Genomic DNA, 26,329 nt, shown 5'->3' with positions numbered 1-26,329 from the left:
GGCTTGTTCTTTCCTGGGTGCAAGACTCTAGTTTTGCCCTTGACTTTCATTATATTTCTCCCTGCCCAAGTCTCCAGCCTGTCACTTGTGTGTGCTGGAGGTGAGAAGTATCTGCAGGCACTAAGTGGGTAAGGGGCTGTTGGTTGTGTGTTGTGTCCCTCTGGAGGCAAGACTTGGCAACTAGGCTGCTTTGTGGGTAGAGAGAAGGAAGCTGTCAATGCCCTTGCTTCACTTTTATCCTTAGTCTGACCCAGCCAAAAAGAGGCTTGACCACAGGCCAGCTGTGGTGAGAAAGAAAAACGGCCACTGTGTGCTGCACAGCAGTTTGTGGGGGCAGACACCAAAGTGCCAGAGGCTAATGTGTCAGGCATCTAGTCTCTTCTGCTCTCTCGGGAAATGGGAGTCCATCCTTTTACCACGCTTTCACTTTTGAAGGCAAAAATGCTCCATATATTTTCTGGTCATAAAGGCATCATATAACTGGCGACCTCCAGTTCTGATGCCTGAGGAGCTGACAGCCTGTGGTGAAGCCTCCATCAGACCAACATTCAGCAGACTCTGGCCTCCTGTCCCCTCCATAGGGCAGGGCTCATGTCAGCCTGCTGAGAAAGCAGGTAGAATGTATTAAGTGTCCACTTGCTTTCTTTATTCCCATCTACCCCTGGAATTTCCTGTAGAGCCTCAGGGAGACAGAAGCAGACTAGAGGCCCTGTTTGAAGGACCTGGAAATTTTAGTGAGTTTTAGATCCAAGGACACTGCTGGCTTCCTCTGGAAGTGCCAACTCTAGTCCTCAGTGGGGACATTTTCATGTTGAAAAAGAAGCCCAGGGTGGAAAATACAATTTGATCTGCTCATATTTGGCATTCTGTCCATTGCAAGAGCCTGAGGCAAGGGCTTCAGTGCAGCATGGGAAAACACAGATGTATGGCAAAGTTTGCACAGAGCCTATGACTCACTGACTGAGCTTACTTCTTCCATCTTGTTTGTGTTAATGGCCTGGGCTCTGTCCCCTGAGGTTGGAATCTCAGAGTTCCCATTTGGAGAGCTGGAAACAAAACACATGAATCCTTCCATAAAGTGTGTGATGTCTTTTTCTGGATCCCATTTGTTGCTCTTCAATGCACTGTTTCCATACATAACTTGCCAGTTTTGAGCCATTCTGTTGCTATTTTCTTTTTTTATCTTTGAGACTGAATGTCTTGCTGAGAAAATTAATCCACATCCTCTTTTGTTCTGTATAACACTTCTGCATTTGCTATGGAGCAGGATCACTCCAAGTACCAGAATGAGAAAACTAGTTCTTCAAAGAAGGTTATTCTCTCATCTGAGCTTAGTCTTCATCTCTGTGGAGCTGGTTCATTCTTCCTCTCTCTCATATAGTTCCCTTTGGACAGTTAATTTGTAGCCTGCTCAATGAGGCTGAAATTTGTATTAAGGCATCCATTCAAGGGCTTAACAAAGGCAGGCAGTGTCCTCTGGTTTCTTCCCAGATAAAGCAAACCCCAATAAACCTCTGGCATACTCTGTATCCTCTCTAAAAAGTGATGCTGTTGCTTGTTTTGGCTCTTACTGAGTTCTGTCATAATGCCAAAAAGATGCATTTCTTCTTTCAGAAAAGATTTAAGCTGTCAACTATAAAAAACCTTCTAGTTTGACTCCTCTCCTGGTAGAAGAATACCTTGAATTGTACTCAGGACTTTGGAATTACATAGCCTAAAGCTATTGCTGGAAATATGTTTATCCCTGTAATCCAAGAAATAGTTGACAGCTGTTTCCTCCCTCCAGTCCTGCAGGAACTGCTCCGTGGCAGACTTCTCTTTGTCTGCGTTCAAATAAGTGAACTGTCATCTGCCACTAATGTGAGAGACCACAGCCTGCCTTGGCAGCTGCGGTGTCAGGCTTCTCAGGATGCCTTGCCTCATCTCTCATGTGTTGGCAGGCTGAAGGCAAGCACTGGGTGATTGAATTCTGATGGGGACGGCTGGTGTGGTCGTGAGGAATGCATCATGTTGCCTGTGAAAATACTGCAGCTTAAGAAATTTAGGGAGCTCATGAGAGAAATTCACTGAATGTTATCACCCAGATCTGTTCCAGGAGGAACCTGGGTCTGCTTAGAGATTGACATTAGTGGGCAGAGAAGCACAGGCACCCTATGCTCGAGCCCTGGAGAGGCATGCTGTGACTGAGAGCCTGCCCTGATGCATCTCTTGCATGCACCAGTCTCATACAGTACTGTTAACTAAAATGAAATAAGGACCTGCATAAGAATGCTGGAAGTAGGGGATTTCTTTCTAAAACCATTAGTTTGAGTTCAGGATAGGTAAATATTTTATTTCTGAAGGACATCTAGATCTGCCTTCTTTGCCTTCAGAATGGAGGAAGGAAAGTTGAGGTAACAAAGGCTAAAATAATGTTTGAGAAACTCTAGGTACCCCAAACCGTTTTTTAAGTAGATTACCATGGTGGCTACTGGAATGGGCTGCCTGAGGAGGTGGTGGAGTTGTCGTCCCTGGGGCAGTTCAAGGCAAGGTTGGATGTGGCACTTGGTGCCATGGTCTAGCCTTGAGCTCTGTGGTAAAGGGTTGGACTTGATGATCTGTGAGGTCTCTTCCAACCTTGGTGATACTGTGATACTGTGTTGTCTATCCTTGCACAGAAATGTGGGTTTTAGCCACTTACTTCATGAGATTACTTGAAGATTTTATGGGTTCTCTGGGTGGGTCCAGAGAAATTAAACGTTAGAGAGAGCTTAATCCAGTAGTCAGGCTGCCACAGCCTTGTGTTGCCAGAAGTGAGGCTGAGCAGGTATTCCCAGGCGTGTGCACAAACACACTGATACAGCTGTACATGTCTACATAGGCAGGTGTCTGCACAGAGCAGAACAAGCAGATGCAGTCAGCACTAAAATGAACAGCACCAGTGGCCTCATCCTGTTCCACATTTTTGGCTGATTGCAGTGAAGAGTGCAACAGGAATATACATTATAAAAGTTATTTTATGCAGATATATTCCCCAGTCATTTTTAAACTACCTGAAGGGACATTGTAGCCAGGTGGGGGTTGGCCTCTTCTCTCAGGCAACCAGCAACAGAACAAGGGGACACAGTCTCAAGTTGTGCTGGGGTAGGTGTAGGCTGGATGTTAGGAGGAAGTTCTTCACAGAGAGAGTGATTGATGTGGGAATGGGCTGCCCAGGGAGGTGGTGGAGGCACCGTCCCTGGAGGTGTTCAAGCAAAGCCTGGATGAGGCACTTAGTGCCATGGTCTAGTTGACTGGCTAGGGCTGGGTGCTAGGTTGGCCTGGATGATCTTGGAGGTCTCTTCCAACCTGGTTGATTCTATGAAACAGATATAAATTATACTTTTATAGCAATCTGTGTGTGTGTGTGGATCCCTGCAGCAGCTAAGCTCAGACACTCAGCCTGCCCAGTACCTGCCCCTGGATCCTGGTCTTCGCAGCTGCTTGCAATTGGACATACCAACTCCTAAGGCTGCAGTTGTACTTCAGTTGTCAGAACATCTTACACAGATGCACATCCCTGGCCAGCAGCTAGAGTCATCCCTTGTCCCTGTGGTAGCCATAGACTTCTGCAGTGACTCCTCAGACCTCATCACTGGCTTGCCAGCTAGTCCAACTTTATACTGCTTAGGCACATGGACCTGTGCTGATGCTCCAGTAGCTGGCACCACAGGCATCCAAGTCTCTGCAGTCCTTGGTCTGACGTCAGTTGTCAGCACTGACATCCACACACATATCCACTTTCCTCACCCAGGAGTTAGAAAATAAGTTTAATGAAACAACAGGACAGCTGATGAGAGAATGGCCAGGCAAGAGTACTGGCACCCCTGCTTACATGCAGTGTATTTGCTGAAATAATGTTGAAGAAGTGTCACAAAATCACAGAATGTCAGGGGCTGGAAGGGACCTTGAAAGCTCATTCAGTCCAACCCCCCTGCCAGAGCAGGATCATCTATACCATACCACACAGGAACACATCCAGGCAGGGTCTGAATATCTCCAGAGAGAGAGACTCCACAGCCTCCCTGAGTCAGTCTGTTCCAAGGTTTTGTCACCCTCACAGTGAAAAAGTTCTTCCTCATGTTTACATGAAGCTTCCTATGTCTCAATTTCCACCCACTGCCCCTTGTCCTGTCCTTGGGCATCACTGAGCAAAGCCTGGCTCCATCCTCCTGGCACTTATCCTTTACATATTTATAAACATTGATGAGGTCACCTCTCAGTCTCCTCTTCTCTAAGCTACACAGCCCCAGCTCCCCCAGTCTCTTCTCATAAGAGAGATGTTCTATTCCCTCCATCATCTTTGTGGCTCTGTGCTGGACTCTCTCAAGTAGTTCCTTGTCCTCCTTGAACTGGAGGGCCCAGACTAGACACAGTACTCCAGATGCAGCCTCACCAGGGCAGAGTAGAGGGTGTCCTGGAAGCGAAAAGAAGGGCTTGTATCTGTCACATGCTACAGGAACTGAGGGTTGTCCTGTGTGGAAGTTATTATCACATGGAAGACAGGTAGGTACCTAGTGAGCAAACTTGCTGTCTTTCCTCTGAAAACTTTTCTTTTGATTCTTTGCCCCTTGGGGAGCAGTAAACAATTCCGTGTGGGACACAGCCACATCCCTGTCCTTCACAGAGTGGTACAACAGGAGAACTTCACACCAGAACTGTTGCTCCTAGGTAAGGACTGGCCTCGTGCTCAATCCTCTGACCATGAGGGCAGCTTGAGGCATGGTCAGTGTGACCACGTTACTAGCTTGTAGCTTGGGTGACTAAAATCACTCTGCTGACTTTGTCTTGGGCAGAACTGTGCTTGGCCACTAATTCAAGAGTTTTTGCACCAACTTCCAGTGCAATCAAAGGCATAGTACTGATGAAACTTGTGAGAGTGAGGTTCAACCTCTTCTAAAATGAACATCTGGTGAGCCTAACTGAGCAGATCATCAGTCAGCTATTACTAGAAGGGTGGAGTGGAACTGTAGCCACAGAGAAGTTGTTGAAAGGATGAATGTGGTTTGCAGCTACACAAACAGGAAGTGTGTTTTAAGCCACCAGCAGTTCTGCAAGGGGAGCTGCAACACTGTCTGTAGGGCAAATCTGCATGCCTTTGGAGAGAAGTAAACTTCTATCACTTCTGCTATAATCAGGAAGGAGGGGTGGGAGTGAGATTTCTGTGTTCTTTCTTTCTGATTGAAATGCATTTCGAATAGCAACCAGCCCCTGTTTTGGGGGAGCTTTGGTAGGAATGGGAACTGTTCCCAGTGAAACATGGAAATAGAGGGGAAATGGATGCCAAATGTAACTGCATCACTCATTCTGTAATAATTTCAAAAGAGAATCACAGAATGTCAGGGGCTGGAAGGGACCTCAGAAACTCATCCAGTCCACCCCCCCTGCCAGAGCAGGATCATCTAGACCAGATCACACAGGAACACATCCAGGTGGGTTTGGAATATCTCCAGAGAGAGAGATTCCACAAACCCCTGGGCAGCCTGTTCCAGTGTTGTGTCACCCTCACAGTGAAAAAAATCCTCCTCGTGTTTCCATGGAACTTCCTATGCCTCAATTTCCACCCATTGCCCCTTGTCTTGTCCTTGGGCATCACTGAGCAGAGCCTGGCTCCATCCTCCTGGCACTTATCATTGACATATCTATAAACAGAGCCCTCAGTCTCTCCTTGTAAGAGAGATGTTCCATTCCCTTCATCCTCTTTGGGGCTTTGTACTGGACTCTCTCAAGCAGTTCTATGTCCCTCTTGAACTAGGGGCCCCAGAACTGGACACAATACTCCAGATGTGGCTTCACCAGGCTGTGGTTAGTTCTCTGAACCAGCAAGTCTGAGGGATGTGTGTTGCTGCTAAAGCAGGTAGTCTCAGTGCTCTGCTGACCCATCTGCTGTTCTATTTCTGGAAGCCTGAGTGTTACTGGGATCAAAATAGTTTTTGAGTTCCCTGTGCATTGGCTGTCACTTGCAACACTGGTTTGGCTTATGTCTCAATACTGCATTGTTTACTGCTCCCCAGGGGGCAAAGAACTGGAAGAGAAGTTTTTTCAGAGGAAAGAGAGCAAGTTTATTCTCCACGTGAGAACACAAAGAGGTACATAGTAATAACTTCCACGTAGGACACTCTACACCTCCTGTGGCATATGATAGACACCAGGCATTCCCTTCACTTCCAGGACACTTTCTTAATGTGATTTCCAGACAGCCTGTCAAAAGTTGCCTGGTTATTTGGTCATCATCTTATTTGCCAGAAACAAGTTGGTCTTGCATTTCTCGCAGCCTGTGATGCAATGGCTTAAGTCAGGGATGATGACAGTAATGCCATATAATAACCTGATCCTGCATGTGAAAGATGGAGCATAACTATCAGCTTTCACTGCCTGGCTGCAGTAAGTTGCAAGCTTTCACCTGCAGAGGCTGGGAATTCACACCTCATAAATTGTGCTGCCCACCTATGCTTGTTGCCTTCATGTACCAGATTGAGGTATTCTTACCCAATGCCATCGCCACCTTGCTTGAATTAAAGTTAGCAGATTTTCACATGATGATATTCTTGAATGTTTTTAAGGAAGGATGACAAGATACAGTGTGCATCAGAGCTTCCTTGTGCCCTGCAGTGTTTCAGTTAGAGACATTTTAAGTTCCTGTGACATGGAGCCTAGGTAAGCAGGGAAGGGGGATGACTTTATCCTGAGCTACTCTTTATATTCTGTCACACTGATACTTTAATAGAGGGAATCAATTTCTGGTAGCAGTGTGAATGCCATCCCGCATTCCTGACAATACTTCTCACAGAGTATAGTAGCTTATATCCTAGGATAGAAACACTGTGGCCAGCAGGAACAGGGAGGTGATCATCCCCCTGTACTCAGCACTGGTGAGGCCACACCTTGAGTGTTGCGTTCAGTCCTGGCCCCCTCACTGTCGGAAGGATATTGAGGTGCTGGAGGTGTTCAGAAAAGGGCTATGAGGTTGGTGAAGGGCCTGGAGCACATGGCCCACAAGGAGCATCTGAGGGAGCTGAGGTTCAGTCTGGAGAAGAGGAGACTGAGGGGAGACTTCATTGCTCTCTACATCTACCTGAGGAGACATTGGAGTGAGGAGGGGGCAGCCTCTTCTCCTTGGTGACAAGACTAAAGGAAATGGTTACAAGCGCAGCCAGGGGAGGTTCAAACTGGATATTAGGAATGAAAAGGATTCTTAAACATTGGAATGGTCTACCCAGAGCAGCGGTGGAGTCACCATCCCTGGGGATGTTCAAGTGGCACTCAGGCACGTGGTTTAGTGTTGATTCCTCAGTGCTGGCTTGAAGGTTGAACTGGATGATCTTTAAGGCTTCTTCTAACCAGAAATGTTCTGTGATTCTCTGAAATACATAGGGCCTGATATGTCTGCAGCCACATTCTGCACTTCTGTTCTACCAGTTTATCACAAACACACCTAAATCCTTCATAGCTTAGAACTCCAGGGTGGGACAGTGTCATCTGCTTGCTTGAGGGTTTTTTAGGATGTGTTTTTACATTTTCTCTTATATTACACAGAGATTGCCTGTTACACTTTTTTCAGTCTTCATTTTAGCTTTACTGTGAGGAAGAAATGAACAGATATTTATTTGTGTTGCAGAATTAGGCAGTAGAACAAGTCTAGAGGGTTTGTTTGGTGCAGGAACAGCAAGGAAAGAAGGAAACTGTTGTTGTTCCTGAAACATTTACTGTGGGAAGCAGGAGAAGTTTTGCTACCTTTTTATGTAGAAACAGTAAGTCATCTGTACTAAAGAGAGCAGCATCCTAACAGGCAGTGTGGCATGGGTAAGTTCGTTGTGCTCTCAGTTCACAAACCTCTCAAGAGATGGCATTTTCATTCAGTAATGTATTTTCAATGACAGCTTGCCAGGCTGGCAATGCCATTCTTAGCAGGCTCTACTCGTAAGAAACTGACTTTTCAAGAAGCTAACGCCGTGTCTCGACTTCTAGAACAGTACAAGTTTAAGACTTATTGCTGTAAAATAGCAAAGCATGAGTCACTGCTGTTCTGCAGCCAGCAGCCCACCAGGGATCAGTGTTCTCCATGACGGTAGGCCTAACAGCATTGGCAGCTTGCTGTGAAAGCAACTGGCCTTGCATTACATGGCCTGGAATGCTAAGCAGAAATTTCATTATTGATGTAGCTTGGGGAAAAACCTGTCCCTTTTGCCTCACAGTGTTTGACACGAGCTTCCTAACCACAAGTATGGAAAAGAGGTAACATTAGAGTGCATAGCATCTGCAAGTTCTGGTGCTCTGTGTGCTGCCTCTTCTGTGGAATGCACTGCAGATTAGTAGAATCTATCACAGAATATATCTGTTTGGATGAGACCTCCAAGATCATCCAGTCCACCCTTCAACTTAGCACTGAAAGGTCAGCACTATACCATGTCCCTAAGCACCAGCTCCACAGGCTGCCCAAACACCTCTAGGGACGGTGACTCCATCACTGTCCTGGGCAGACCATTTCAGTGTTTGATAAGAAGTATTTCCTAGCATCCAGCCTGAACCTCCCCTGGCTGTGCTTGTAACCATTTTCTCTAGTCCTGTCACTTGTCACCAAGGAGAAGAGGCTGCCCCCTCCTTGCTCCGATGTCTCCTCAAGTAGTTGTAGAGAGCAATGAGGTCTCTCCTTAGCCTCTTCTTCTCCAGACTGAACAACCCCAGCTCCCTCAGACACTTCTCATAGGCAATGTGCTCCAGGCCCTTCACCAGCCTCATTGCCCTTCTCTGGACACGCCCCAGCATCTCAATACCCTTCCTGTAATGAGAAGCCCAGAACTGAACACAGTGCTTGATGTGTGGCCTCACCAGTGCTGAGTACAGAAGGATGATCACTTCCCTGTTCCTGCTGGCCACAGTGTTTCTAACACAAGCCAGGATGCCATTGGCTTTCTTCACCACCTGGGCACACTGCTGACTCGTATTTAGTCAACTGTCAACCAGATCCCCCAGGTCCCACTCTGAGTTTTAGCTTTTCAACTACACATCCTCAGGTCTGTAGATTGCCAAGGTGAGGTTCCTTAACTGTTCAAGACAAAACAGGAAGGAATATTTCTTTGGCAGGTATCAACCTTAGAGACCCACAGACAGGCAGGGCTACATCACTTGACCTTGTCATAATCTTACACAGCTGTGGTCCGTGAAGGTCTTTGATGCCATGAGAGTGTATTCATCACAAGGACATTTCCACAACCAGCAGTTGCTAGTCATGTGTATTTGAGGTGTCTGTAGTAGCCCAAGTTAGAGTGCCTCACAGTGGACATTCACAAAGGCTCAAGTGCTATGTAAGAACCACTAAAAACAAAGGCACTCAGAAATTTGAAGTATTAGCTGCTGCTGAGAACATGGAAAACTAGATGTCATTTTCCTTTGGCTTGGGAGCTGTAAGAGGATAGCTTCATGCACCTGCATCCACAGGTGGGAGGCCTCCCTGTAGAGAAGGTCCTTATGCCCTTTTGCTCAGAAAATCTGGCAAGGCTCACTTAAGTCTTTTCAAACATGTTTCAAGAGACAGGAGCTGGTAAAAGCTGGATGTAGAAGCCTAATAGAATAGAATCATAGAATCACTCAGGGCTGGAAGGGACCACAAAGATCATCTAGTTCCAACCCCCCTGCCATGGGCAGGGACACCCTAGCCTAGATCAGGCTGGCCAGACCCTCATCTAGCCTGGCCTTAAACACCTCCAGGGATGAGGCCTCAACTCTGGGGCAATCGGGGATGGCTCAGGGGAACAGCACCAGTAAAAGGTCCCCAGTGGGTGCTGGGGGCTGTCTCTGGGAGAGCAAGGGGGCAGGGGGAGAGGGGGAGATACCCACCACAAGCTGCCCACCACATTGCCCTCAGCTCAACAGTTGCACAAGAGGTGAATGGGTGAATACAAAAAAGAAAGGCACTGCTGCTTTATTACTGAAGATTTGACTTCATAGCCTCACTCAGGCTATGACAAGAGCATGACAAGATGAGGGAGATGTGACTTCAACATCTTCGAGGCTGAAAGTTACAGAAGGTTCTGGGTGGAAAAAAAGATGTAAACAGAATGTGTTAAATTACCAGATGGTTTCTTCGAGGACTAAAAGAATTTCTGCCCCATCTCAATCCAAATGCTATGCCACACAGATTTCTCTTGTCTGCAGGTTTTTCTTATTTCAAATTTCTATTATATAGGAAAATTCTACTTTCTTACTTCAGACAAGAACTGGCAGATGGTCCTGTTTTCTGATCTTGTGGTGATAGTACAGCACTCTTTGTGGTTATGTCCTACCTGGAGAGCAGCTTGTTGCAGAGATCTTCTCTGAACAGGATGAGCTCTACCACAGTCTCAAGTTGTGCCAGGGTAGGTATAGGCTGGATATTAGGAAGAAGTTCTTCACAGAGAGAGTGATTTCCCATTGGAATGGGCTGCCCAGGGAGGTGGTGGAGGCACCGTCCCTGGGGGTCTTCAAGAAAAGCCTGGATGAGGCACTTAGTGCCATGGTCTAGTTGATTGGATAGGGCTGGGTGCTAGGTTGGACTGGCTGATCTTGGAGGTCTCTTCCAACCTGGTTGATTCTATGATTCTGTGATTCTACAGCTGTTTCATGGGTTGCCTGCCAAGGGATGAGGCTGTGCTGACTACATAGTCCCTGTTACCCCTGTGGAGAAACTGATGGACTGAACTCATTGATGGCATGAGATGCTTAACAGAAAGTATCTGATTTGGTAAAATAAATAGTATTTGCCTTAGCTAGTAACTTAGTAAATTAGGAAGAGTGACTGGCAAACTGCTCTGCAGGAAAGGACCTGGAGATACTGGTTGACATCTGACCAAATGTAAGCCAGTAGTGTGTCCAGGTGGTCAAGAAAGCCAAGAGCATCCTGGCATATCCCAAAAAATAGTGTGACCAGCAGGACTAGAGAAGTGTTTGTCTCCCTGTACTTGGCACTAGTAAGGTCACACCTCAAATAGGATGTTCAGTTTAGGACTCCTCACTATGAGAAAGACACTGATGTGCTGAAGCATGTCCAAAGAAGGGCAACAAAGCTGGTAAAGGGTCTACAGCATGAGTCTTCTCAGGAGCAGCTATGAGAATTGGGGCTGTTTAATCTAGAGAAAAGGAGGTTCTCTACAACTCCCTGAAAGAAGGCTGTAGTGAGATAGGGGTCAGTCTCTTCTTCTCCCAGGTAACAAGTGATAGGGCAAGAGGAAATAGCCTCAAATTGCACCAGGGGAGGTATAGGGTGGACATTAGGAAAACTTTCTTCACAGAAAGGGTTGCCAGCAATGTAAGAGGCTGCCTGGGGAAGTGATGGAGTCACCAACCCTGGGAGTATTTAAAAGAAATGTAGATGTGGTGCTGAGGGACATGGTTTGTGGGTGGACTTAGCAGTGCTGGGTTATGGTTGAACTCCATGATCTTAAAGGTCTTTGCTAAACAATTCTGTGATTCTGTGACAACTGAGTGGTGACAGCTATTGCAAGCCAATAGAGATTTAGTCATTTACATGCACTACTGTGCTACTTACATTTCATAAACTCTTTTCAGTGAAAAGTCTGTTTCTCTCTGTTTCTAGAGATTCTTACTAGCTGCTAGCAGAAGATCTTGCTGGCCAGGCACTGAGGTACACATTTCTGTTTATGTCATGATTTCACAGCAGATTTCTTCTGTCTTTCAGGAAAAGATGTGGCTGACAGATGGTACAGTGAAATAAAAAACTACAGCTTTCAAAATCCAGGGTTTTCTTCTGGGACAGGTGAGTTCAGACTGTGCACTTCACTGTCTCTTTAAAAACACAGCTTTTATTTTAAGAACCTGCCTAGTCAACTTGTTTGATCTTAAAGAAAAAAAAAAATCTGCCTCTTCTTCTTAGGAAAAGAAAATAGAGAGGGAAAAAAATCCTATAAATTTTCCTGAAGTCTTATGTTAGAAACTGACAGAAAGGTAGAAGGAAATGGAGAAATTAGGAAGAAAGCAAACTTTCTGGGTTTGCTTAATGCTCCTCTGCCTCCAAGATTTTTAAAAGGCAGCTTACTTTAAAGGCAAAAAATAAATGAAAGCCTTAGAGGTATGATGATTACCACAGCACTAAATGTACTGTGCTGTTGTTTACATTGGCATGTGACTTCTATCAAATTACATCACTTGAGTCACAGAAATAATTTGGAGATTGGGAACAGGCCATTGACTGCAAACTGACAATCCATTACTTATTGAACATAAGGATGCTGTTTCTTGAATAATGTTCAAGGGAGACAGATAGCTAAGCTCATTTCAGATGAAGAAAACCCCATTTTTCTCCCATAGGATCTGCCTATGCACAGAGGAGACAACTGATAAAGCAGCACAATGCAGGGGTGGCTACTCCAGCTAGGCAGAAGCGACAAACGCAGTATTACTTTGAACAGTTGCACGTGCAGGCATGTGAGGGAGTACTGAGTAATAGTCACAGTCAGAACTGCTATTCTGTGATGTCTTTGCTGAATTTTAGGTCAAAAAGCTCATCATACCACTTTTTAAATGATTCTCCCACTAGGAATGTTTCAGAGTTTTGTACATATATATATATATATATATATATATATATATATATATATATATATATGGCACACTGAGCCAGCAGCATGCCCAGGTGGCCAAGAGAGCCAATGGCATCCTGGCCTGTATCCGGAACCGTGTGGCCAGTAGGGCACAGGAGGTTACTCTTCCCTTGTACTCAACACTGGTCAGGCCACACCTTGAGAACTATGCCCAGTTCTGGGCTCCTCAATTCAAGAGAGATGTTGAGATACTGGAACATGTCCAGAGATTGGCGACAAAGCTGGTGAGGGGCCTGGAACACAGCCCTGTGAGGAGAGGCTGAGGGAGCTGGGGGTGTTTAGCCTGGAGAAGAGGAGGCTCAGGGGGGACCTCATGGCTGTCTACAACTACCTAAATGAAGGTTGTAGCCAGGTGGGGGTTGGTCTCTTCTCCCAGGCGACCAGCAACAGAACAAGGGGATACAGTCTGAAGTTGTGCTGTGGGAGGTCTAGGCTGGATGAGAGGAAGTTGTTGGCAGAGAGAGTGATTTGCATTGGAATGGGCTGCCCAGGGAGGTGGTAGAGTTGCTGTCCTTGGAGGTGTTCAAGCAAAGCCTGGCTGAGGCACTTAGTGCCATGGTCTAGTTGATGGGACAGGACTGGGTGCTAGGTTGGCCTGGATGATCTTGGAGGTGTCTTCCAACCTGGTTGATTCTATGCTTATAAATATATATATGAATGAGATGTGAATAATACTATGGAACCAGATCAGATCAAGGCAAAATACCTGACATAGGGTTTGGTGTTTACTGTTGAGTTTTGTTTGTTTGTTCTTCTTATGTCCTTAACTTGTTCTCCTGTTAGAGAAAGAAATAGTTTTGTATTGTCCTTTCTTCCCCTGCCTCTCATGTATTAATGAGGATGTTATAGATTTAGTACCTAAAATGAAGGCATATGTTTCTCTCTTTATGTCAGGTCACTTCACAGCAATGGTTTGGAAGAGCACAAAAAGGATGGGAGTTGGAAAAGCATCTGCTAGTGATGGCTCAACATTTGTGGTGGCTAGATATGATCCAGCTGGGAACGTAGTAAATCCAGGCTATTATGAAGAAAATGTCCTTCCTCCAAGAAAATAACTTTTTTTTTTAATCCTTTTTTTTAATTGTAGTCCTATTGTCATTACAAGTGAACCAGGATTTGGACTTAACAGTGCTTGAAATGAAGTACAATTCAGTGAAATTTCCTGTTTTATGCTGCTGTTCACTTCTCGTTACAGTGGAAGCAATTATATGTTGCTTGAGCCAATCTGTGCATCAGGTCCCTGCTGTTTGTGAGGGGGGCTGAGTTTATTTCAGGATTAAACCCATGCAGCATTTCTGAAGGGTAAAACTGAGGGTGGGTTTTTTTAATAGTTTGCCTGGAGTTGGTGTCAGCTTGTGAGTAAGCACATTGGATGTCTTTTTTTTTTAAACAAGAGAATTTATAGCTTTCTGTAAACTGAAGATACCAGCCTGTGGTTAGATCACCTACTCCCAGTTTTCCAGTAATTTTGTAATAACTGACTTCTTTCTCTGTCTATACCTCCTGCTACTGTGGGGCTTTCTCTCTGCAGATAGAACATATGCAAAACAACCTGTATGAAAGGAATGTGTGTAAAAGGTAGTGGCATCCAGACCTATGTGTTTGTGTTAAGAGGATCTTATGGAACACTAAAACATTGCTGACCAAATTGTATGCATCAAGCAAGCCATAACTCAAGCATGACCTGAAAGCTACTAACATCCTTTAAACCCTAACATTACATTTTTAGGTGCTAGTATCTAAAATCTGTTTGAGATTAGTATATTGCAAGTTCAAACCTCATCTTACGGTTTTGTGTGTGTACAATGCCTTAGAATCAAACTGTTTGCTTCTGTTACAGGGAATTAAGATACTTTGTCTCTTAGTATTTATGCATGAAAAAAAAGTTTTTTCTGATAGAGAACATTGGATTTTATTTCTCAATAACTTATTTTTGTTTCCTATGGAATATCTTCTGCAGGTGTCACACTATACAGACAGTAACATTCCTAATCATCTCTTGTCTTCTTTTAATAATGTCACAGTAGGAGGTACTCACATGGTCATAATTAAGAGACATTTATTCTTTGTTCATATTGTTCAATAATAGTAAAAATATCTCACATGCTGGATTGATGCTTTGAAAAAAATCAGGTTGAATTTCCTTGAAAAAAATGAGATTGAATGTCCTTGAAAGCAAGCAAGCAAACAAGCAAAAATTTCTGAGGATGCTTTTTTTCTCTTAGGAAATTGGGCCCTTTTGGCCAGATTCATGTCTGTGCTTCAGTCTGGGGTTTTCTTTTCTTTTTAAATGTTTGACTTCTGCCCAGATTCTGTGTGCTGGGATTTGGTTCAAGAGTGCCATTACGAAAATATTTCTTTTTGTTTACACAGGTGTAATAAACTGCACTGTTACATCCTGATTATATGTGTTGCAGTATGTTACAATCTTTGCACTGTAACTGAGAATGTAACACATATAACAAAGATCTGCAAATTAAACATTTTGGACTATGTATTATTCAAGCCTTTGTTGAATAATCTCCAGATTTTATTTCTAGGACATTAACACGTGACTTTATTACTTTTGCAACATGGAGAAAATAAAAGCAGCAAATATTCCAGTCCAGGAAAGGTAGAAGAGACCCTCAAAGGAATGATGAATTGCACAGCAGATCATATATCAGCCCTTTGTACAAAGATTAAGACGACACTTGAAGCCCAAGCTGAAGAGGCCTACCTCTTTCTCTCTTGAACTCCTGCTTTGCATCTCATTCCATTTCTGCTGCTCCCTTTCTCACTTGATGTGTTCTCAGTGAAGAATACCCACTCGACTCCCACTCAGGCCTATGTGTTTCCATAACTACAGTCTTGGGACCTTCCTTTCTTTAACCCTCATCTGACAAATGTTGCAGCTCCAAACAGGTGAATGTTTTATGTGCAGCACATTATCATCCCTGAGAATAAAATCAGGACTTTCTGAAGAAAACAGGTTTACTGCAAATGAAATAAAGCTAAAAGCTGATGTTAAATACATTAACAGGCTGTATTTTCCCTGATTCTTTGGGTGGTTGGTGTAAAACTGTATGTATCATAGTTGAGTCAGAAGTTTTCTTTGCTGCCACTTAGGTTTTATTTTAATGCCAGACAGAACTGGGAAGGTAGGTGAAGAGGGGACAGAACAAAATATAGTTTGTAGCTATCTTTACTTAAAATTATAGTGGCAAGTGAATTTCCAGATTTTTTTGGATGGAGCAGTTTGAGGGGACATCAGAGGTAATGAGACATAGAAGAAGCACTCAAACTCAATATATGCTTCATACACTACATGGAGTATCCATGCAAGTAAGTATGATTGTAACAGTTTAAAAACCTCTGTCAGTTTACTTCTCCATGGCCCAAGATTATGGTGTCAATACCTTCTGCAGATGAACTCTGGTTGTGCCTAGGAGCCCACGTGAAAAGGGAAGGGTAACACTGCTGATGTGACTTGCTCAAATGCCACATGATTTCTGGGAAGTGTATGCTGAAACCTGACTTCCCATCTGTCTATATTAAAAGCCTCTGTGTAAGTGTACTGCTCCACTCACCGCCCCATCTTGGGTGGTTTCCAAGGTCTTTTTTTTACAGCAACAGGAGGAAGAGGAATTCTAGCTGATCTAAAGCTTCATTTTCAGTCTTTCAGGTTAAACAGTGAAAAGCACTTTGGGAAGAACTGGGACTGGTCTTTAAACACTGTTAAAAAGGGAAGCCTACATTGCACGTTTTAATTTGCCAACTTTCCTCAAAGGATGAAACCCAGCCAATTTCTCCTCCAAAAGGTGGAAGATAACACTGAGAAGTAGCAGATGTACTGTTAGAAGACCACAGACAGCCACATATCATGAACAATAAATCCACGGGCCAAAAAGATGCAAGTAGTTAGTGGAAGTCTTACAATTTGTGTTTGGAAATGCTTTACTTTTGGGAAGCTCACTGTTTGTCTCCAGCTTTACTTTTTCAGGTGGATTTGCCTCTAACAAGTGGTTGACTTGACTGGGAAGTCTGGTCAAACTGGTTGAGTGTTGATCTGCAAGCTTTTGCAGTGTCACATGTACTTTAGGAACTTCTTTTTCACCTTTTGTGAATACCTCTAACTTTGGCAACCTTTTTTCCCTCTGTCTAATTAAGTATTTAAAGATCCTCTTCAGTGTGACTGATGTTAACACTAATTTGAACTGTCATTGCAGTATCTAATTTCTTAAGTTCCTACTATGTCCAAGCAGCAGACTGGAAAAAAGCCAAGTATGACTTCAGCTGAGGTAACATCTTAGGAAAACAAAAGCTTTTAAAAGAACAAATTGCTCACTGGCAATTTAGTTTGCCTCTGTAGGAATGGTTGTTTCCATCTGTATTAGAAAGTTCAGAACAAAGCCACCGACCATCTCAGTCTGTTGGTAACAAACACTGATGCTGCTGATCTTGTGGCTGCTGTACATGTAAGTGCTACATCTTCTCTTCTACACACGCTTTGTGCTGACAGGGCTCTGTGTAAGATGCAAACTGGTGGCTGTTTAGGCACCAAGCAAAGTGGAAAATGGGCACAGTGAAAGCTAGTGAGAAAAAGCTGCCTTCCCCCCCTCCTTCCTGGTTCTGGCATTAGAAGTCTCAGGAAACTGCATTTCTAGGGAGAACACAGGAAAAAAGTCAAGGGTCAGCTACTTCAGTTATTAGCTACTTCAGTTATTACATGGGAGGAAAGTGACACATGAAAATGACGGTGTTATTTCTGTCTCCCTTACACAACCTTAAACTCCAGCTCCACAATGAACTGTTGTATCCTTGTAATGTCTTTCCCACACCATATCATAAGAAGATGGTAAGACTGAATTCTAATGCCTTTCAGCCCTTTCTTCATCTCTCTGGGAGACATGATGGGTTAATTTCTGCTCCTCAAAGTTCTGCACAGCAGGCTGTAGGGTGTCACTTCTTGTGACAGTAACAGAAAACAGGAGTTGCACCAGGCCTAGGCTTTCCTATATGATCAGCCTGAAGTGAGTCATAATCCAGAAAGTAGTCTGCTGCTTCAAGCTGTTAAAGAAGCCCTTTGTGAAAAGTGTTTAGTGCTGAAAGCCAAGGAGGGACTGAGAATCTCTAGCAGCATGAGTTCAGTCTCGCCTTTCCTGGCTCTGGAGATGTGCTCTGACAGTGAGCGCCCTTGCCACCCTCCTGGGATAAGCACCATCCCTCTGCTTCCACATGAGCCATATTGCAGTCTGGAGGCCAAGAGACCCCATCTCTTTTGTGGTCCTCTGCAGACATTTCATGGTTCCTTTGTTACTTCACAGAGAGTAGAGTCTTCAAGCTGAGTTTATGTTTATAGAACCTAGTAGTCACTCACAAGATTTTAATCTGGCTTACCCTTTTGAGCAGTGTCAGCAGGACCCTACCCACCGTAGCCTCAACTAAGAGTTTTTATATTCTCTTATTTTGCTAAAAAATTAACTCATCTGTCTGTCCTAAGCTATCTGTCCCAGCTTGTTTAGGAGGACACAGGGTAAGACAGGAATCTTTCCACTGATAAAATGCATTTGGTTTTCGGATATGCCAAGCGAACCAGAAAGAAATAACCCAGGAAGAGCAGGAGAGAATTTGATGGACAACATGCAGACTAGGATCTGAGCAACCTAGGTAAAGCTCTGGCGAGGTCTGCAGAGAGCAGGAGCACATCAAAACAGAGCCAGGATGCCAGAGCCTGCCAATCTGCGATGTCTGAGGTCAGACTGCCTGGGCAAGGCTGTCTTGAGAGGTCATCAAAATCCTGAGGTTTGTATCATGGGTGGCTGGGAACTTGCAGAACAACTTCTGCCCTGTTCAAGAGCTTTGGGGTGCTTACTGACCTGGCAGGAGGGAGGCCTTGTTTGTCGGCTCTCTGGAAACGTCTCATCCCTAGGGCAGGCACAGCTGCAAGACGTGGTTAATGCAGAACGGGCCGGGACCGGCAGTGGTTGCTCTGCTGTTACACAGCCTCTGACAGATTTCCGTCAGGGTCTTCCTCCACTTCTGCTTCGCTCTGGGCACTCTGCCAGAGACTTCACTTGTGGGTTTTTATTTCCTTCTGGAAACTTTCGCATGCGCAGCCGCTACGTTTATCACCACGGCAGCCCCTCCCGGTTTAGTTCAGCCACAGCCAGGCCACCAGCAGTGCGGTTCTGCCCTTGCCCGGGATGCTCTCGAAGTCCCAGCGGGAGCCAGCTGTCTCCCAGGAAGCTGGAATGTGGTTGAGGCCTTGTCCCAGGGGCCATCGGACTCAATGTTGCCCTGGGCAGCGTGGTCCAGCGGCAGACGTTCCTACTCAGCTGGCGGCCAGTCACTAGTGGTGTCCCTCAGGGATCAGTGCTGGGCCCCATCCTCTTTAACATCTTCATAGATGATCTGGATGAGGGCATGGAGTCAGTCATCAGCAAGTTGGCAGATGACACTAAGCTGGGGGCAGATGTGGCTGGGTTGGAGGGCAGAAGGGCTCTGCAGCGAGACCTTGACCACCTGGACAGATGGGCAGAGTCCAAGGGGATGGCGTTCAATAGCTCCAAGTGCAGGGTGCTGCACTTTGGCCACAACAACCCCATGCAGAGATACAGGCTGGGGTCGGAGTGGCTGGAGAGCAGCCAGACAGAGAGGGATCTGGGGGTGCTGATTGATACCCGCCTGAACATGAGCCAGCAGTGTGCCCAGGTGGCCAAGAGAGCCAGTGGCATCCTGGCCTGCATCAGGAATGGTGTGGTCAGCAGGAGCAGGGAGGTCATTCTGCCCCTGTACTCTGCATTGGTTAGACCACACCTTGAGTACTGTGTTCAGTTCTGGGCCCCCCAGTTTAGGAGGGACATTGAGATGCTTGAGCGTGTCCAGAGAAGGGCAACGAGGCTGGTGAGAGGCCTTGATCACAGCCCTACGAGGAGAGGCTGAGGGAGCTGGGATTGTTTAGCCTGGAGAAGAGGAGGCTCAGGGGTGACCTCATTGCTGTCTACAACTACCTGAAGGGTGGTTGTGGCCAGGAGGAGGTTGCTCTCTTCTCTCAGGTGGCCAGCACCAGAACAAGAGGACACAGCCTCAGGCTGTGCCAGGGGAAATTTAGGCTGGAGGTGAGGAGAAAGTTCTTCCCTGAGAGAGTCATTGGACACTGGAATGGGCTGCCCGGGGAGGTGGTGGAGTCGCCGTCCCTGGGGCTGTTCAAGGCAAGATTGGACGTGGCACTTGGTGCCATGGTGTAGCCTTGAGCTCTGTGGTAAAGGGTTGGACTTGATGATCTATGAGGTCTCTTCCAACCCTGATGATACTGTGATACTGTGATACTGTGAGTTCTGCTAACCGCATCCAAGAACTTGTGTGGAGAGCTGTAAATAAGTTTGGGGGAATTATTTTGGGTATATTAATAAATACTTCATCACTATTAAGTCTGCCTCATTGCATTTTACCCCAAACTCAGATTTCAACTAGTCCCATTTACAACAATGACCTCTGAGGGTGCTCTGCAGCCCAGCGCGGTGCGCGAACGCCAGCGCCGGGCCCGGCGGCGGCACCGTGTGGGCGGCGTGCGGCAGGTGGCAGCGTCGCTCCGCGCTTCCCGCCCGCCGCGCCCAGCCGAGCCGGCCCTCAGCCGCCCCGCATCGGGAGGCACCCGGCTCCTGCGTGGCCCTTGCCGCGGTTTTAAGCGTGGTTCATCCAACGGGATGCATTTGAAGTAATCACAGCATCTGGTGAGTAAACCTTAGAATCACGGAACGTTTGGGATTGGAAAGGACCTTTAAAGGCCAGCAAGTGCACCCTCCCTGCACTCAGCAGGAACATCTTCAGCTAGATCAGGGTGCTCAGGGCCCCTTCCAACCTGACCTGGAGTGTTTCCAGGGATGGGGCTTCTAACACCCTTCTGGGCAACGTATTCCAGTGTTTCACTACCCTCAGTGTAAAAAGTTTATTCCTTCTATTCAGTCTAAATGGATCCTCTTTTAGTTTAAAGACATTATCACAACAGACCTTGCTATAAAGACTGTTCCCATCTTTATTATAGGTCCTGTTAGGTATTAAAAGGCCACTATAAAGTCTCCCTAGAGCCTTCCCGTCTCCAGACTGAACAACCCCAGCTCTCTCACTGTTTCTTCACAGGAGAGGTGCTCCAGACTGATCATTTTTGTAGCCCTCCTCTGAACCCAGCTCAACGAGTCCACATCTCTCCTGTGCTGAGGACTCCAGAGCTGGACACAGTGCTCCAGGTGAGTTCTGACCAGAGCAGAGGGGCAGAATTTCCTCTCTCAAACTACTGGACACACTTCTGGTATAACTCAGGGTACAGTTGGCTTTCTGGGCTGTGAGCACACATAGTCAGCTTTACATGCTCAGATCACTGCACCCAGTGGAATTAAGGCAGGCTGGGGCTGTTATGGGAGCTTTTGTTGTTGTGGTAAGGTTTTTTCTTTGGTTTCTGCATGAATTTGACTGAAAATATAAATTGGATGTAATTTAGCTGAGCCCATAGAAGTACAGAGTTAAAGTAATGGGAATAGTGAATGGATTTATATTCTGGGCTGTCCATTTTTTCATTAGCTCAGACTGTACACCTATAGCTGCTCAAACACTGCCGCATCTGGGCTGCTGCTCTGTTCACACCTGCAACCAAAGTTCACACTGAACATCAGTTTCAAGAAGCAAAGCAGTAATAAGGAAATCTGCAAGATGAAAAGCTTGTATTTACTGAAGTGTCCTGACCAATGCAGTTCTCAATGTTGTTTTGTAGCCCTATCTCCACAGTTAAATATCCTTGCTGGCCTTGAGGGTGGATGAAAGATGCTAGATATCTATTAAGCGTACTGACCAGTGTCTGCGAATGTGTCGGGAGTGGGTTAAGACAGAGGAAGAAGCTCCAGGGGAATCAAGGCTGAAAGCCTGCTTCAGAGCAGCTGGGATCTGTGCATGCTGTATTTGTAGAGCCTGCTCCCATTTAAGCGGAAACAATGACCTGGCTGGTAGCATGTAGGTGGCTTCCTCTCTTCTCCCACCTTCACTTTTCTCTGTTCACCCACGTTTACTTGGGCTTTCTGCAAAACAAAGAAGAACTTCCCTGCAATAGTGAACTGGCTGTTGTGGATTATCAGCAAGAAGAGGTTTCACGTGCCTTAAGACTGGCAAACCTACTGTATACAGCTATCTGCCCCATATGTTTCTTCCATAAAATAACTTACAGAGCCTTGCATTGTTTGTGCCCATGCTGTGCACAGACTGAGTCTCCTCTTAGAAGCACCAATACAAAAGCTGTGACATGGTAAGAAGCATGGTGGGATTTCCCCCTGTCCTTCCATCACGGGTGCATTACCAAATGCCTCCCTCTAAGCAGAGTTACACTGTGGCAAATGTGCATGTACTGAACCCTGCCAGTGTTACAGCACCTATACTAGAAAGACAAATCTTTACAGGAATAGTTTCTCCAACTAGCAGCCTATTTCTCTCTTGTATTTGATAATTAGTGATATATTGTGCCCCTTTGGGCTGCTTGCCCACTTCCCTTGGCAAGTGCAAACCTTGCATACAAAGCTCAACGAGCCTTATTCAATTATTTTGGTTTGTGTTCTCTCTCCTGTTCTTGGTTGGGAATTGCTAGTGAACACAGTGCCTTCAGGCTTTAATTTCCTGTTGCATATTTTCTGAACCCATGTGAGGAATTGTTCTTGATGAGCTTTCCAGGAGCCTGCTACAATTGAACTTGTCTCATTATCAGCCAGATACAGCCTTCAGCTTCTTGACATCTTTTTTCTTTTGTAGTTCAGGACTGTCTTATTTTTCCCTCCTGGGAGTGGAATGTTAATATGAGTCATGGACTCTCTTGACGGTAGGTGGCACAAGTTCAGCTGGGCAAGTAGAGAGAGCTCTGAGCGCTGCAGATGCTTCATAAAGGCTTTAAATGGTTCTTATATCCTAGACCAGGGTCCACCAAGTGATGGTCAAGGAGGCAGCAATGACTGTTCATGAGTGCGTATTGCCCTTATGCTACTCTTCAGCAAAGAATTGGTCCTGTGGGCAGAACTAATTGAGAAATTCCTAGGGTTGAGTGTGACAGGTGGCCCAAAGAGCATGGGATGATTGGAAAAAAAACCATCAGTAAGACTGCAGAGGGTCATTCTATGCGTGTCTGGCTCATGCAGTAGAGTAGACTTAGGAGGTGCCCCAGCTGTGCCTGAACTGAATCAAGGACACTGACTTAGGACCAGAAAGAGTATCCAGCAGCATATTTTAGTAGACTCATGTACCAGTATGCCCTGCTTATTGCACTGACAGCTGATAGGTAGATGTTATCAAGGTAGGTGATCATCATTCCTGGCAGCTACTCTACACCTGAGCAGAACAGTGTTCACTCCCATCTGAGTAAGTGTGTTTCTATCAGCTTTTTTCTCAGTTCAGCTGCTTTTACCTGGCGTGGTGCTTTGGGTGTTTGTAGGGCCATGTTCTAGCCTGAAGAAACCTCCCTAGGAAGAATCAGGATGAAAGTAATGCTTTCCTTCTTTACTGAGGACTAAGTTAGAAAAAGGCAATTTATTATTTTGTTTGTGGAGCTGGTTGGCTATCTGAAGGCTGAAGAGGAGACCCTTGTCCTGGTTTTATTTGGTGTAAATAGCCTGGAGTGGTATATAAGGACTTAGAATTTCACTCTTATGACTGCTGAGAAATCTCTTACCTGAAAATGCAGGCTTTGTAGCACCACCAGGGTCTGCAGTCACCCCAGGTAAGAAGAGGTATTGTCATGAATTCCCACAAACACCAGTCTCCTAGATGCTCTGAGGGAGGGTATGCTATTCAGAACTTTGAAAGAACGGAAACAGCTTTGAAAGCTTATCATTCTTTTTCTCAGGCCCTGGACTGCAAGCTTTGTGCTGTTGTGAGGCACAGCTTAATATTGCTGTGTCTCTATGAGTTAAATCAGGGTCTGCATGCCAGCAAGCTACTTTTCATGCAGCATCTCCATCCCTCTCCTCTTTTCAAATAATGGGATTCATAAGCAGGACTGAGTGTTTGTCTTTATGTTTAAAATTTCCTAAACATTTATCAAGAATGTGCCCAAAAGCTTTAGAAAAAGAAGGAAAAAAAAACATGTTTCCTTGCCTCTCTTTGTCTTGTACACTTCTATAAAACTGAACACAAGAAAAACTCAGTGATTGTTTCCACCTCACTGTAACTTGCATTTGACTGTGACACTGAACTCAGTTTATTATAAACATTGGTAATTGTTTCTCTATGCCTGTCACAATAGCTGAAGAGTTAAAATTGCTAATGATCTTTCTAGCAGCCTAGCTATTTTTTAGCTGCTCACAGAGGCCATTAATCAACATACCCAAGACTGCTTGAGCAACATGTGCTAGCAATTAACCTATGATTAGGGGAGAATTTTGTCCCTATTATGCTTCCCATCTAGTCTGCACATCAGATAAAAGCTGTATTCTAACACTGCTTTTGGTAATTGAAAAGGCTGGAAAACAAAAGTTCTCAGACCTACAAGGACCAGCTTGATATGTTTAAAAAAAAAATAAAATTAAATCCAGTATGCTGGAAATACATTACATTAAATCCTCTCCCAGCCTGATGGACATTAACTGAGCTCTTCCTTTCCACTTGCTCTTCCTAACATTATACAGAATAGACATCTGGGGTGCACCTGGACAGGCTTCAGAACTGGACAAAGGCTAACCATATGAAGTTCAATAAGGACAAGTGCAGGGTCTTGCATCTGGGGAGGAATAACAACAGACAGGTTGAGGGCTGCCCTGCTGGAAAGCAGCTCCATGGAGAAAGACTTTGAAGTCCTGGTGGACAGCAAGTTCTGCTTGGGCCAGCAATGTGCCCTTGTGGCCAAGAACCAATGGAATCCTGGGCTGTATCAAGAAAAGTGTGGCCAGCAGGTCTAGAGAGGTTCTTCTCCCCCTCTGCTCTTCCCTAGTGAGACCACACCTGGAATACTGTGTTCAGTTTTGGGCCCCTCAGTTCAAGAATGACAGGGACCTTCTGGAAAGAGTCGAGCAGAGAGGCATGAAGATGACTGGGGAACTTGAGCAACTGCCTTATGGAGAGAGACCTGGGGCTATTTAATCTGGAGAAGACTGAGAGGAGATCTCATCAATGTCTATGAATATCTGAGGGGTGGGTGTCAAGTGGCTGAGGCCAATCTCTTTTCAGTGGTCCACAGCAACAAGACAAGAAGCAACAGGTACAAACTTGAATATAGAACATTTCACCTCAACACAAGGAGAAACTTCTTTACAGTGAGAGTAACAGAGCACTAGAAGAGGCTGTCCAGAGAGATTGTGGTGTCTCTGTCTCTGGAGACTCAAAACCCATCTGGATGCATTCCTGTGCAAACTACCCCCTAGGGGATCCTGCCTTGGCCTGAAGGTTGGACTTGATGATCTCCGAAGGTCCCTTCCAACCTCATGTTCTGTGATTCTGTGCTGCACTTAGCTAATATGTACTTTTAAAGACTTGTAGAAAAAATCCAGTGGCAGTAAAGGGAAATGTGTTTGTGTTCTCCTGACAGTTACATTGCCTCTCATTTTCTCTATTCTCATTCCTCAATCACTGAAAAGTTGTATCACCTCAATTTTTGCTAGCAAAACATAGGACCACAATATTTCTAATGTTACTTCAGTAGTGACAGAGAAGTTACATCAGGGCTAATCTTCAACTTTAAAGTTTTCTATTGACCACAAAGTTTGACTGGTAGATGTTACTGTGTGGTTTGATAAACTTTCTTTATGTCACAGAAGAAAATTAAAAATGGAAGCAGGTAAGAAACTGACAAATAATTCACCTTCAGAATCATTGCAAGTGACTTTTCTGATTTGTAGGACTTGGGAAGATGGCAAATTTAAAATGACAGAAGGATAAAAGATACATCATAAGCAGCATTGGTGCAGTGTCCTAGGTGTGTTGTTATGGCTTCATAAGATTGGTATCTTCCATCCTAAAATTCACTGGCATTCCTGTATGGGGATGGTTTAGAAGCCTTAATGTTGCCTAAAACTAGAGGAATGCCACATCCTGTAGCTGAGATTGGAAGTGTCTTAGATCAAGTAGCCAGTTTCCACCAGCATGCCTGCTGCCATTAGCCTTAGTGAAAAGGCAGTGGCTGGAGCAATGAAGGGAGACTCCTCTACACAGAAATGAGCTTTATTCATGTGTCTGAATGGAAGGGAGCTGTTTTCTTGTGTACATTATTTTGCTGGCTGTATTTCAGCAGCACAAGAGGGAATTGTGCAGTCCTCTGGTATAGACAGTAGAAGCTCAGGATCCCAGAAGCAGAGGATAGGCTTGTAAAAATTTTGATTACCTGCCATGCTTTACAGCCTGCCTACATCACTAATATCTGCATATATATATGTGTGTGTGTGTGTGTGTATAAAATATATCCATGTAGTAATAAACTATTAGAATTTTTGTCCTTTCTTGTGATCCCCGAGGTTTGCATTTGATGTCCATTGTCCTGCATCCCAGACCCAGCAGGGAATGTCTTTGTGCTCTCTCTCAGGTCACAGTGAAATTCAGCACCAGCCTTTTTTTTTGCAGCATTTGTCATGCAGTCGTGCAATTCTAATACACAGGACTGTAAGAGCAGCCTAAATATAGTGATCATGTTGGCCCTCATTTCTGCCAGAGACAATGCCAGTTTCTAGCCCACATCATTGTGGGGGAAGAGACTTTAGCATGTGACACAAAAGCAA

The 26,329-nt window shown here is 45.2% G+C and overlaps 1 protein-coding gene across 1 annotated transcript in view; it reads left to right on the top strand.

Annotated features, from left to right (window-relative positions):
- The window catches only part of GLIPR2 (GLI pathogenesis related 2), a 39,831-nt gene extending 24,198 nt beyond the window's left edge, over positions 1–15,633 (top strand). The window contains exons 4-5 of the mRNA XM_064150095.1: positions 11,693–11,770; positions 13,509–15,633. Of these exons, the coding sequence (XP_064006165.1) occupies positions 11,693–11,770; positions 13,509–13,669 (239 nt within the window). The 3' untranslated portion in view covers positions 13,670–15,633. The remainder of the gene's footprint in view (positions 1–11,692; positions 11,771–13,508) is intronic.
- The last annotated feature ends 10,696 nt before the right edge of the window (positions 15,634–26,329 follow it).

This window comes from Pogoniulus pusillus, chromosome 10 (genome assembly GCF_015220805.1).
Source record: "Pogoniulus pusillus isolate bPogPus1 chromosome 10, bPogPus1.pri, whole genome shotgun sequence".
NCBI lineage: Eukaryota > Metazoa > Chordata > Aves > Piciformes > Lybiidae > Pogoniulus > Pogoniulus pusillus.
Note: the sequence above shows the minus strand (reverse complement) of the source record. Positions and strands in the feature narration are given on the sequence as shown.